The sequence below is a fragment of the Lagopus leucura genome, unplaced genomic scaffold, assembly GCF_019238085.1.
Source record: "Lagopus leucura isolate 7727_CA_CO unplaced genomic scaffold, USGS_WTPT01 Super-Scaffold_100026, whole genome shotgun sequence".
NCBI lineage: Eukaryota > Metazoa > Chordata > Aves > Galliformes > Phasianidae > Lagopus > Lagopus leucura.
Window position 1 is genome coordinate 3,268,524 of NW_024962277.1, and position 13,313 is coordinate 3,281,836.

The window sequence follows — 13,313 nt, forward strand, 5'->3', positions numbered from 1 at the left end:
GTTAATTAGTCCTTCAGTGCTATTTACAATTCCAGCACCCCAACTTTAGATAGTGAGCCAAATACATGGAAGAATCTATTTCTTGATTTATACCGATGAGGAAAGCATCTCCAATCCCCTTTTTGTTTTTCTCTTACAGGAGAAACTGAAGGTTTGCATAGTAGCACTTAACAATGTTTAGGTGTAAATATTTCCAAATCTAATTCTCATGCTTGTTTCAGTAATATAACTGAAGTTAATGTACGTATTGGTTTGGATGCAATTTATTGCCTTTAGGAAATATGTCACCTTTCAGCACTGGAACCTCATAAATTGAAGACTAAAATTGGAGTAGTGGCAGGTTATAGAGTAAGTGTTGAATCTCTATTTGGAAAATAAAAACCAAAAAGCCAACAGTATATTTTGTTGTTATGTCTCTTAAGTTACAAATACTGTTCTGTAGCTACAATTGTGTTTTCACTGTCTTCTGTATCATTAGGCATTTGCCACTGCTAGAGGCTGGAGTGTATGAGCCAATCCAGCCTTTGTCGCAAAACACAGGGTATTATAGTTGGTACAGTTTACTTCCTCTGTTGTGTGCACAATAGAAAAATGTGATCATGCAAGGCTGCTTAGTAATATACCCCATACCCTCAAAAAGTTAGCTGCAGAAACTGCACGGTCATCTTAAGTTCAAAGAATATATTTTGAAAAATACTGTTAGACATGACTTTCAAAAGTCTGTAACAGATAATAAAACTGTCAAAAGCTCTTTTTATTTTTCTATGTACTAATAAAAGGGAAGGGAGGGGAAAAAAGCAGCTGGAGACAGAAAGATTGTTTGATATCGCTTCTGGAAGTTTTTGTCATGTTTCCACCTTGGAGTACTGCTGTACATTCTCATACTGCGAACCTGCATGGTGTGAGGCAGTTCAGCCACATCCTGCACTGCAGCATGAGATTGCTTTTTGCCTAGAACTGCTTTATTTCCTAGATTATTCCTTCTAAGCTTGCAGGGTTCTGTTCTCAGTTGTTTTGCGCTTCAGAAGGCTGTTTGTCTATCACAACCACATCAATGCTGTGATGTTGAGAGGACAGAGACAGTTGTGACAGTAGTCATTTCTTATCTTACCTGGCTTTACAGCAACAGTCATATAAGAAAAAGCCTAATACGTTTTACCTTTTCAACCAGAATGGGAAAGAAGCAGAAGAATCAGTAACTGAAAATGGAACAGTGAGAGTCAGAAGCCAAAAGGCAGTGGCTTGAAGTAGTGGAAAAATGCTACTACCTATCACTCTGTTTAGGTGAAGCACCAAAGCAGTGAATCATCTTGAATGGCTACAGAAATAGTTGTTTTGCCTACACTGGGTGATCTTGACATGGTCCCCTTTAGCCGTAGTGCTGTACTGAACCATTTAGAGGAGAAACATATTCAGAATTCCTTGCCGCTCATTTCCAAATTTGAGTGATTTTTGTCTGTGGAATAAATTGGATAGATTATCATTATATTACAGGAAATGTGTAGTAAACCATGCATGACACACTTTCTAAGTCTATCACTTGATAATAACCAATGACCACTTATTGTCTGCCACCAAATCCTTCAGGCTGGTTTTCCCAGTCAAGACAACCCCTACTATGATTCTTTTCTTCCTTCACGTTACATAGAATTTGTTGCTTCCTTTCAAGTTACTATTAAGTTTTTCATTTTTTTTTTTTTTTCCTCCCCCAATTATTTGGTTTTATTTGTTTGACTATTTTCAATATATTCTTCACTTTTGGTGCGAGGGCAGTGATGTAAAAGAGAAGTTCTGTATGCCTGTAGATAATTATGTTAAATCGGTCAATCTTCCAATATCCTTTTTCTCCAATGTTTACCATGTATCTAAGGCCTTGAGATGCTCTGAAATGCTGCTGTGCTCTGATCCCAGGTGTGCTGAGGCAGGAAAGTTCTCTGCAGGTGATTTGTCTGTGAATAGCCTCTTTGCATGGATTGATGTCCACATGTAGAGCAAGAGTTGGAAGCCAGTCAACCAAGTGGGGATTGCTAATTATTCTTCATAGTTCTGTTTCAAATTTTGGGGGCAAATTGTAGAAACCTGTGCTGTGCCTAGTTCAGAAAAAGGTTAATGGGAACATCCAGTGCAGTTCCATGGATTGCCACTTGGGGTTGGGCTGTAAGGGAAGATTGCAAAAGTTTTGTGAGAACTATTTATGTGTTCCCTAGAAGCATGGAATCATTCTGTAAGTCCTTGTCAGCTGGCCTGTTTTTAATAGAAATTATGGAAAGCGTGATAGAGCTTGTGTGTCTTTTCAAATCCTACAAAGTCCTGCCTACGTACTAAAAGCAACGTGACAGATATTCACAGCACTCCCACATTCCTCCCCTGCTATAATTAATTATTCAGTATCTTTCCACCTTCGCAACATGTGTTCTTTCCTTTTCTTAGCTAGCTGCAGATACAAAATTCTGTGCCAGCACGAATCTAAATCTGGGCCATCGTGTTCAAAGAATTCTGAGTCTTGAAGGTCTCAAAAAATGGATTGTGTCAGGGTAGCAGCAGCCTGCTGCCATTGAGGCTCTTGGGCTTAACAGTTACAGAGAAGCAGCCACAACTACTGCTGTGCTCAGCAACAAACGTATTTATGGGCAGAACGCGAGAGCGCCGTGCATAGGTTGCTGTGGGACAGAAAGGAAAGTTACTGCTGGTTTATCTTGCCAGATTTGCTATTTTGAGTTCTGATTTCTAATAATTTGTGTATTGATCTAAGAGTTTTGGCTGCATGTTAGCAATGTGTATTTTAAGTTCCCTTTTATTTCTGTTTTAAAAAAAATTGAAATATTTTACAAATGGGTTTCCTTTGATTTGGCTATAATCTTCTAGACACGGTGTACAGAGATTGTTTGATTTTGGTAAGGTCTTTATAAGTAGTTTTTAGCATCAAGGAGTAAGTATTGTCTAATGCAATGTTAGAAAAAGCTATTTTAAATCATACGGATTGGAGGAAACTCCAAGAAGACTTCTTTTTTGACTATTTATAGACTATACGAGGAGTTACTGAATATTTCTGTTGCATAGTAGAGAGATAATTGTGTAGATAAAACCTCCTCAGGTTTTATAGGCGGTTACTTCAGGCAGTCATTCTTTCGCAGAGAATGAAAAGATTCGAGTTTCATTCTTCAAATAAATGTCTTGGGACTGAAAATCCAGCTGATGTGGAGACTGAACTCAAAATTAAATAAAAGAGAAATTTCTTTTTAAACAGTGATTGAATTATTTTCTTTTTCATTAAGAGGAAAAAATTCAATTAAAAATCTATCTCAATTAAAAAAATTAAAATTAAAAATAGCATGGAAATGTTTTAAAATCAAAACATTTAATTTGAAAAAGCCACGTGAATTTTTTTTTTCTTCTTTTGGACCTTTTGAAAGAGGTTGTTTTCAAGCTGGCTGAAAATTTATGAATAATTTAAGTTAATAGGAATTTTTTTTTTTTCCATGATTACTTATCTGAAAATTTTTGTTTCTCTCCAAGCTTCAAAGGAATTAGAACAGAATGTCTATATTCTCTAAAGCAAAGTCTTGTATAGCTTGGAAACATTGTGTAACTGCTGTATTAACTGGTGGAGATATCCATAAATATTTTGTCAGTTTAGTCAAAAAGCATTTGGAAAGAAAGGAGTTTGGTTTTGTTTACTTTGCAGCATTTGTCTCTGTCACTGCTTTCCCATGTCTTTTTAATTCATTCATGAACATCATTGAACATTTCTCTATTTTTTGAACATTTGGATTTATGTACTGAATTTCTGTGCTAAAGCTGTCATTCTCAGGATCATAAACAGTACAGTAATGGATTTAAAGTAGAAAATTGCTACATCTAAAACAACTTTGAAATTAAGTTTGTTGGGAACTTTTAAACTTATAGAAATAATTTAAAACATGCTGAGATTTTAAGAAACATCGAGAATTACCATTACGTAAAAGCAGGGCTGTAAATGAGTAGCCTACATTTGCATGTTCTCAACTGAGTGTGCACCTAATGAGATACAAACATTAAGAGATTTAAGCTCCGAACACTTATAAAAACATTGCCATTTAATGGTAGAATAAATTCAGACTACAGAATTCCACTGCAGCCAAAACTTTTTATCCTTTTGAAGTGACTGGTAAGAGATGTGATTTCAGAAAGTTTTATTCTTTCTGTTCAAATTCAGTTTATTACATGCTGACAGCTCTAGATATAATTCTTCTAAAAATGAAGATGTTATCAAGTAACTGAAGAAGCCTGTGATACTGACTTCAGGTGTTAATGAATTATGTTTTCACTGAAGTGTGGAGTTGCAGAATATTCATTAACACACAAAAAAAGTGATGCTATACATTTAAAGTCATCTAAATCGTACTGATACAATATGGCTCTTCAGGAACTCATATTTCTATGCATTCTGTGTACAGTGTTGGTAGTTAATAAAGAAAAAATAAGGAGATAAACATTTTCAGACATTAAACATGCTATTACAGTAAGTTAGAATAATCTGTGCTTCAACTTTAAAATGATTTTGTTCATATTAATTTTTCATTGTGTTGAATATGGAGTGAGAGATTTCTCTCTTGAACAGAGACCACTGTACTCAAATTTAAAACTAATAATTTAGGAGAAGATATTGTGTGAAAGATAAGTGTGAAAGCACAGTGAGATGTAATAGGAATATTGTTACTATTATTCATTGTGAGATTAATTATTGTGTATGGTTTTTTTTTTTTCTTGTCACATCTATTGAGTAAAGTCTGTCCTTAGCCTTGGTTTGTATATTTGAGTATTGTGAAGTTGTTGGTGCTGTTTTGTATATCTCAATAAAATTATTTTTTCTGTTGAAGATACTTTTTGTTGAATTCAGTTCTTTCTGTTGAATCTCCTTTGCTTGCATCTGACCTTTATTTACGTTGATTTTGCTTCATTTTTCATTTACCATGCTGTTCAGTTTTTGGATGCCAGGAGAACAAAGGTTTGTCTACTATTTGCAGTCTTTTTTTTTTTTTCAGAATTCAATATTGCTTACTGTGGTTTTTTTTGTTTGCTCACTAGAGATACAGTAATCCTGTTTACTAAAGCATATTCATAGCTTTAGTTGCCAAAAGAAAAAAACAAAACCAATCAAGTGCTCCCCCTTGCTCCCCACCAAGATCCCTTCAGTTACAGCGAGTGCTTTGATTCACTTTATAACTCATCTGCTGAGCACCATGCAGGGCAGAACCACCTGTAGTCTATGAAGCAATTTAGAAAACAAGGAATACTGAGTCTTTCAACTTCGTAGACACATACTGACTGTACAAATGGATGTGTCACTGCCTTGTGTTTGGGTTTGTTGTTTTTCTTTGCTCTTCATTTTATGTGTAGCTGACCCTGTGTGTGTTGTCATTTATTTTTTCTACAAGCACTTGAAGGACATCATTATAAACGTTGTCACATGCATTTGTGATTTTTTTTTTAAAGGTCATTTAGTATACTTCCATTGTTAATGCTAATAAATTTTTATAGAAGCATACAACAAAAGTTCAATGAAGTCTAATTCTGCAGTCAGATCCTAAATTCTTTTTTTTCCTTTTTTTTTTCTGTGTGTTGTAGCATCTGCAAATGACAATCCAGGCTCTTCAAGATGAGCTTAGAACCCAGAGAGACCTTAATCATCTTCTCCAGCAAGAAAGTGGAAACCGAGGTGCTGAGCATTTTACTATTGAGCTGACAGAGGAGAATTTTCGAAGACTTCAAGCAGAACATGATAGGCAAGCTAAAGAGCTTTTCCTGTTAAGAAAAACTCTAGAAGAAATGGAGCTAAGGATTGAAACACAAAAGCAAACACTAAATGCTAGAGATGAATCAATAAAAAAGCTTCTGGAAATGTTGCAAAGTAAAGGTTTGCCCTCTAAAGGAATGGAAGATGACAATGAGAGAACTCGAAGGATGGCAGAAGCTGAATCTCAGGTTAATCATTTAGAAGTGATATTAGACCAGAAGGAGAAGGAAAACATACATCTTAGAGAGGTAAGGAAAACTCATTATTTATTTCTTTAAAGGATAACGTATTTACTGCAGGTCTGGAAATAAGTATCTGAGTGTTTTCTTTTTCTGCTTTCATTGTTTCATAGAATAAGATGCATGTATTTTAAATCCAAATTAAATAAACAAGTGGACTAAGAAATTATGGAAGAAAAGTAATTGTGCCATTTGGGACTTACTGTCTTTGACTTCATGTGCTTTGCATACATTCTAGATTTTTTGCATTTTGACAAATCAATATTTAGCAAATCAAGGTGATGAGAACTATCGAAGAGACATTTAGCACCTTTTATTGCTATAAAATAACTAGTAATGAGTACATGCTACATTTTGTTTTTATACCACTTGTGTTTAAACACTTGAAAAGTGTTTTCAAACATTTTGCCTTCTGTAGCCAGACTTTATCTAATTTATTTTCTTGTGTGGTATGCAACATAATACCACCACATTAACACACGGGAGTGATGGCTGTGCTGTGCTTCGGGAGGTTTGGCCTCAAGCCCGCGTTACTTGCTGATGAATTTTGAAACTAGATTTGGGAGAAGTATGATTGAAAGAAAGTCTGCCTGGTTGTCAAGCCCATTTGCCCTTCTTCATCCTAGCAGCCTCTGAAGCTGATGACAGGGAAATGAGACAGTATGTCTTCCTCAGAGAGAGACCTTGTTGCTTCCTACTGGGAAAGGTGACAACTGCATAGGTAGAATACAAACTACTACAGTGAGGAGAATCAGGACATCCAGCTCTATTTCCTTAGAAATTCAGGAGCAGCAAAGTCTGATTGAACTACTGGTTTAGTTAACAAAAAAAACCAAACAACCACTAATTTGCCTGATAAGTCAAAACGTGAATAAAATTAGTACAAGAACACAGAAAACTATTATTAGTTCTTGGGTAAGGAATAGCTATCTACATCTACAGGTTTTTTTTTTTTTTTTTTCCTGTGGATGAACAGTTTGAGGTTTCAGCTACTTTGTTAGTAAAAAGGAATTCTGAAAACCCAGTGATAGATTTATTTTAGATTTCTTTTTCTTCCTTTTAATCTGAAATATGTATTGGGGCCTCAGTTGTATCTGGAGCCCTTCTCAATCTTGGAAACACTGGAAGATTTGCTAGGCACAATCATAGATTTAAAGATTTTTAGTGAAGATGTGGATCCTCCTGGGTCTTTTCTCAGGCAAAACGTTCATTAAAAAGTGATGCCACCACTTAGTGAAGTCTGAAAGTCAGAGGATTCTGAAAGGACTTGCATAAGGAATTAATGATACTGTATTTATTGTAAGAAGAGTTGTGGGAGAAGTGCTTAAACCATCAGATGGGTTTCTGGATTAAATCTGGTTTCAGAGAAGGACAGTCTGTTTCAAACATGGATGATCTGCTGTATGTTAACTGTTTTTTGTTCTGTGATTGTGCCTCATCTATGGCATCATTATCACATACATTTGTGATTACTAATTCAGGCACATCCTGGACATGAATAAAGCAGAAATTTGAAGAAGGTTTTTCATTTGCACAGTCGTCCAGCTCAGGAATGGCCTTCCAAGAGCAGTTAGAGAAACAGGACTAAATAGCGCATGGAAAGTAGACAAGATATTTCATAGCTCCCACTGGGTTGCTCTCAGGAGCCAGGAAAAAAATTGTTTATCTCTAAATTTATATTGAGGATGAAGTAATTATCTTTCCTCTAGAACAAGTGTACAGAGGGGTTTGCTGGAGTTTCTGTTTATGGCATGCTTATGATATGCCTTGGAGACTTGTCAAAGTTTAAAATTTACTGTTTGCTGGTCAGAATCTCTGTGTCAGCTTGGGAACTATCTATTGATTTGGGGATTTTGGGTAAGAATTTCCTTCATGCTTTAAGAATCTGAAGCTTTGTGTGAAATTCCCTCTCTCCAGCTCTGCTCCTGAGGCATGCTGTTTTATGGGTTTTGATTTGTTTGCCTTTTGCTGTCTTGTGACTGGAAGTTGTCTACACAGTTTAAGGGAATATTAGAAATTCAGTATTTAATTTTATTCATTTGTTAAAAAACACTGTTCCTCTTTTGACCTTTGTGTAGTGCAGTGAGTCTTTTTCTGCTGTGCTTACTGGAATTGCTGTTACCGCATGCAGTCTTCATCCTACAAAGTACAGTTTTCCAGCCTGATAAATTAGTGTGCTGAATCTTTTGCAGTAGTCTTCTTAGTGGATTCCATTTTTCAACAAGAGGTTGCAGGTTTTCAACCTAACTGTAAATGCCATCTTTTCCCCAACTCCCCTGGGAATGCTGTGACAGTAAACCAAAACTTGGAAGCATTTTCAATCCCTCTCAGGAATGATTTAGTATTCACTCAAATTTCATTTTTACCTGCCTTTAACAAAATATTTGTTGTTACAGAATTTAAACTAAAATATTCTGATTTCTGTACTTTTACAGGTTGAGATACTGAGCTCATATTGAGTATATTCCTGAAAAACTAATATATTGTCCTCTGTAACGTAATGTTTGATCAAATCCTGAAAATGTGTTTTTTAATTAGCTTTGCTATTATTGTTCTTACAAGTTGCTATTATTACTGCATGTGAAGTATGCATGTTACCAGAAACCAGTATTCTACTGTCTTGGTTCAAATTAACATGCAGATATCCAAGAATCATGTGGAAAAGGAGAAGAAAAAAAAAAGCTTTGTTTCTTTTTCTTTCCATGAATAGTTGTAGAAGTTAAAATAGTTGCCTCAGAAGATATGGAATTTCTCCAAACTGTAGATTATATTTCTTGGAGAAACTGCAAAGAAGAGAATAGAAATAGCTAACGTACCAGAGGCATAAGAATATGCCTCTGGAATATAAACCAGTCCATTTTTCCTTGTTTTCATATTATTATCAGATTTGGGGTGATTTGGGGATGTTAGCCACTTGCCCCTCATATACTATGCCTTTCTGCAGCTTACAGTCTAGTGCATCTTCAAACTTTTATTTTACAAAGGTGAGCTTCTAATTATGTGTTTACTCAAGTTCTCTTTGAGAGCTCTAGGAATGGCAAATTTGAGCCTTATTACACTGGAGGAAACTTCAGCTGAGGTTGGAATCCTTCTCTTACAGGAATCGCAAAGAATGTCTGTGCTGGTGAGGTTCATTAAAACAAACTTATTGGGGAAAAAAGCTATGCAAAAAATGTGATTAAATTCCTTTCTGTGTATTACGGAATTTGTAATACAGGCACAAGAATAACTAGATTCCCAGACTTGTGGTAGTTATAGCAAAACTTTCATTAGTTTCTTATCACAAAGAAAGAAAAAATAATCGGATTAAATAGCATGAAGTGTAAGCACGTTTCAGCTTCAGCTTTGAATATACAACCTACTAAGGAGAGAATACAGAGCTCCTCTCCATGGTTTCTGAGAGCATCTGTATACTCAGTTTCCCTTCATTGAGCCAGACTGAATCTTTTGTCTGTAAGAAATTCAGCTCACTGAAGTATTTTTACTAGCCTTTTCTTAAGATAGCTGGATTTTATTGTTATTTTCTGAGACAAAATGATATAGCATATGCTTGGTAAGGAAACTGTTCTTCAGGTAACAAAGTAGTCTTTTCAAATACACATACGTAAGTAGAGGGACATTCTTGGGCCTGGCAATCTTCGTTTGTACGTTAACAGGTGAAAAGGAAATCTGTCTTGAAGCCATGATGTCATACCATTGTGTCCTTATGCTCAGAAATAAGTATCCTGTATATCACGAAATATACATTTCTGTCATTAAAGATGCCTGCCTTTTATTACTTACATTGATTATCAAATGAATTTTCTAGGATTTTAAATAAACATTTTTTTCTCTATAATTTTGGGAGAACTGTAGGTAATCCGGTGATTTTATCACGTGGAAATCTAGCACAGATGTTTGGTATTACTTTTTTTTAAACATAGTGACCACACATTATTTACCTTAAGTACCATTAAGTATTTTTTTATTATTGCTATTAAAAGCTTGCCTTAGGCAAAGTCCCACTAAATCTCTAGTAAAGTCAAATGTTAAAATTCCAGCAAGTATTTTATTATATATACATACGCATAGATTACACATGCCTTCTCTATATAACATACAAATTCACTAAAATGGAATCTGAGATCATATAGGATTTTCTATATACATTTTAACTCTTATCTTGCATGTATTCTTAAAATAATGTTGTTGTACATGGTTTAAAGCCATGGTCTTTTCTTTCTGCACTTAGAAAGAAGAACACAGCTTTATTATAATTTAAAGTGCACTTTTAAACTTTCAAGGGTTTTTTAAAACTTGCTCTATCTTTGAACTCAGCTTGGTCAAATAACGATGGTTGATGATAGGATTTGAACTGCCATCATGAATTACTTATTGCATGTTTTTAAAGTTATTAATGGAGTAAAGTTCTTTCTTCCACTGTGAGTAGAACAGATGCCTTGCAGACTTTTGGTGTTTACTGTAAATGTCTTACACTGGAGCCAGTAGTAATTTACTAAGGAAATGCTTTATCGACACCAAACATTTCTTCCCTGTAGTTAGTTACACAGATTAACAACCATTCTAGACTGAGTGTCTTTATTAGGTTCATTAGTGCCTCTTTCCTTTTATTTCTCCTGGCTCAGCTCAAAATATTAATCTAATCAGTAGTTATAAAGACAATCATTTTCTATCAAAATATCAGTAGTAATGTGTTTTTTAAGGTGACTTCTTAGGTATACAGAAGGACTTTGCAGTCACACCAGGCAAGAAAAAGTAGACAGAAGCTGATTATGTTCTAGAGAACAAATACACTTCTAAGGTAGCCCATTCAGGTTTTGTTATTTCCCATAATATTCTTGCTGGGGTGCTTGGTTGCAATAGTTTTTAAAAGTCCGTGTGGAGGACATAAAGCTTTTTGCTGACAAATTGTTTTTTTCAATTGGGACATGAAAACATCACCGCTAGTTTGGAATCTAGAATATGAAAAAAATATCAGTTTGAAATGAACGTTGATACTTGAGAAGCAATTAAAGAAATTGTTCTAGAAAGAGAGAAAAATCATGAAACACAAAATTGAAAAAAGCTTGAACATATTTTCTAGAACATCAGCAGTCAAAATATAATTGATATATTTGTATGTCTACTAAACTGTGTTGCCATAATATTTGCATGTCTCTGTTTGTTTTTAATACTTTTTCTCAATGCCTTTCCTAGTAGTCCATGCCTCTTTTACAGATTAGGGCAATGAAGCAAAAGGTAAACCCAGGTCTCCTCCTAACTTTCCATTGGACAACAATCTTTCTCTTGAGGGGGAAGATCTGGTACTCTTGTTTTGTGTTGTATTAAACCTAAACCACCAGCAACAAAACCAAACCAACACCCACCTCCTAAAAAGGAAATACTGTTTTTTATTTGTTAATTTTTTTCCTTGCATACATCTTAAACTATATATATGATAAGGTGACTTTTGTATTTATATTTTAATGGGCTCTGACAGTAATAAGGATGAAAGAGAACTGTAGGCACTAGAATAGTATGAACTCTCCCTGATTTTCATAAAGTCAAGATGGCGTTAGATCAAACCCTTTAATGAAACAAGATTTCTAATGAAGTAAACAGATGTAAATTTCTTGTTGAAACGGTCTGACTCCTTTCTTCAGAAAGAACATACAGCCTTTTAACTACTGGAACCGGAGTTCATCTGGTCACCATTTATCCTAATTTTGTAAGAGTATTGATTCCCTCGTGAGATATTCATGGCAAAAGTTTGATATTATGTTGAGAGTATGAGCCTGATAGTCTGGTGTGATTAGGGAAATCTCAATATATTTATTGTCAAATAAGTCACTGTGAATGAAATTTGACAATGAGTGTAAATATGTCCTATTTCAGCATAAAGATTTAATTAAAACATTGATGAAGAAAGCCCTCTGTATTGTGAAAGGTGTGTCTGCCAAAATAGGGGTATATTTGAAAGTACTTAGATCCAAATACTGTTTTTTCAATGGGTCATCCCAGTGAGGTCAATGGGATTAGTTGAGTGGGTTGATTGATGGGGATCAGATTTGAAAGAATCAATTAATCTAGACTTTGGAAAAGTGCTACGTGATACGGATCAGAAGAAAGTTCAGTTATTATTGATGTTCAGTTATTATTTCTTTAAATAGTTTGTATTCCATTCTAGACATGATATTTGAAGATTTTGAACGCAGTCCAAGTTCCACTGATATAATTAGAAGAAGAAAAATAACTATTAATTGACCTACAGAAAAATGTTTACTTGGTTTTCTGCTGCTGTTCTTGGTAGTTGCAAACAGGTTCTTCTTAAAGGTGTGTCACTGAGTTCTGTTTAAAATCCTACTCTACTGAAAAAAATTCTTATGCTCTTATATTTTGGCAATCTGATTCTGAATTCACTTCAAATGAGTGGGGTTAGCTCTAGCTAAAGTGAAAGGTCATCTTAGGGAAGGGAATGTGCTTTGCATGCTTTCCTTTAAATATTTGCAATTGCAAAATGCATTATTTTCATCTGTTTATAAATAATTAACAATTATATATTTCTTTGGTCACATTGCTTTAATCAGCTTTGATTCTTGACAGCTTTTATCTTCTTGAGTATAAATTTATTTACAGAAATGTGGATCTTAGATTTTTTTATGATGTATTTTTCTTTGGCTCAGTATTTAACACAAATATCCACATTGGAAAACCTTCCAAAGGTTATATATTGAGAGGATGGTAGCTTTCCATCAAATCAATTACTTCTCTACTTGCTCTTTCATTATTCACCTGACTTTTCATAGGGTTCAATAATAAGGTAATTTGTGTTACGATTTCCTAAAAAAACTAAACATTCCTAAATGTTCATGATAGTCCAAGAGTAAAGAATGTATGTTTTTATTTGCTTGAATTTTTAAAGTTCTCTCCTTCAAGTTAGCGGTTGTTATATGACTGCAGATCTTAAAGCTTGGGAGGCAGGGAGTAATGCATGGACTGGTTTTTGTATTGGTTTCTGAGTCTGTCTTTGTACTCTTTTCAAGATGCTTGTGTAAACTATCCATCGAAATAGTGCAGTTTCTGTAAAAAAACAAAGCCATGAAATATTATCCCCTGGGTAGTCCTAATGTTGGTGTTTAGAATTACAATGGGAAAACGATAGGCCTGATCTCATTAAAACCCCAGTGCAGCAATATGCATGCAGTATGCTTATGAGTAGTGCCAGCGAGCGTTGTGTAAAACAGTACAGCATCAGGACCTGTGCTAGTCAACCAGCCCAGTTTTCCTCCCCTTGTTGCAAACCATTCTCCATCATACAG

General features: G+C 34.9%; 1 protein-coding gene across 1 annotated transcript in view; it reads left to right on the forward strand.

Annotated features, from left to right (window-relative positions):
* The window catches only part of LOC122185055 (ERC protein 2), a 158,047-nt gene that overhangs the window by 51,186 nt on the left and 93,548 nt on the right, over positions 1 to 13,313 (forward strand). Inside the window, exon 3 of the mRNA XM_042880533.1 lies at positions 5,608 to 6,024. Coding sequence (XP_042736467.1) covers positions 5,608 to 6,024 — 417 coding nt within the window. The remainder of the gene's footprint in view (positions 1 to 5,607; positions 6,025 to 13,313) is intronic.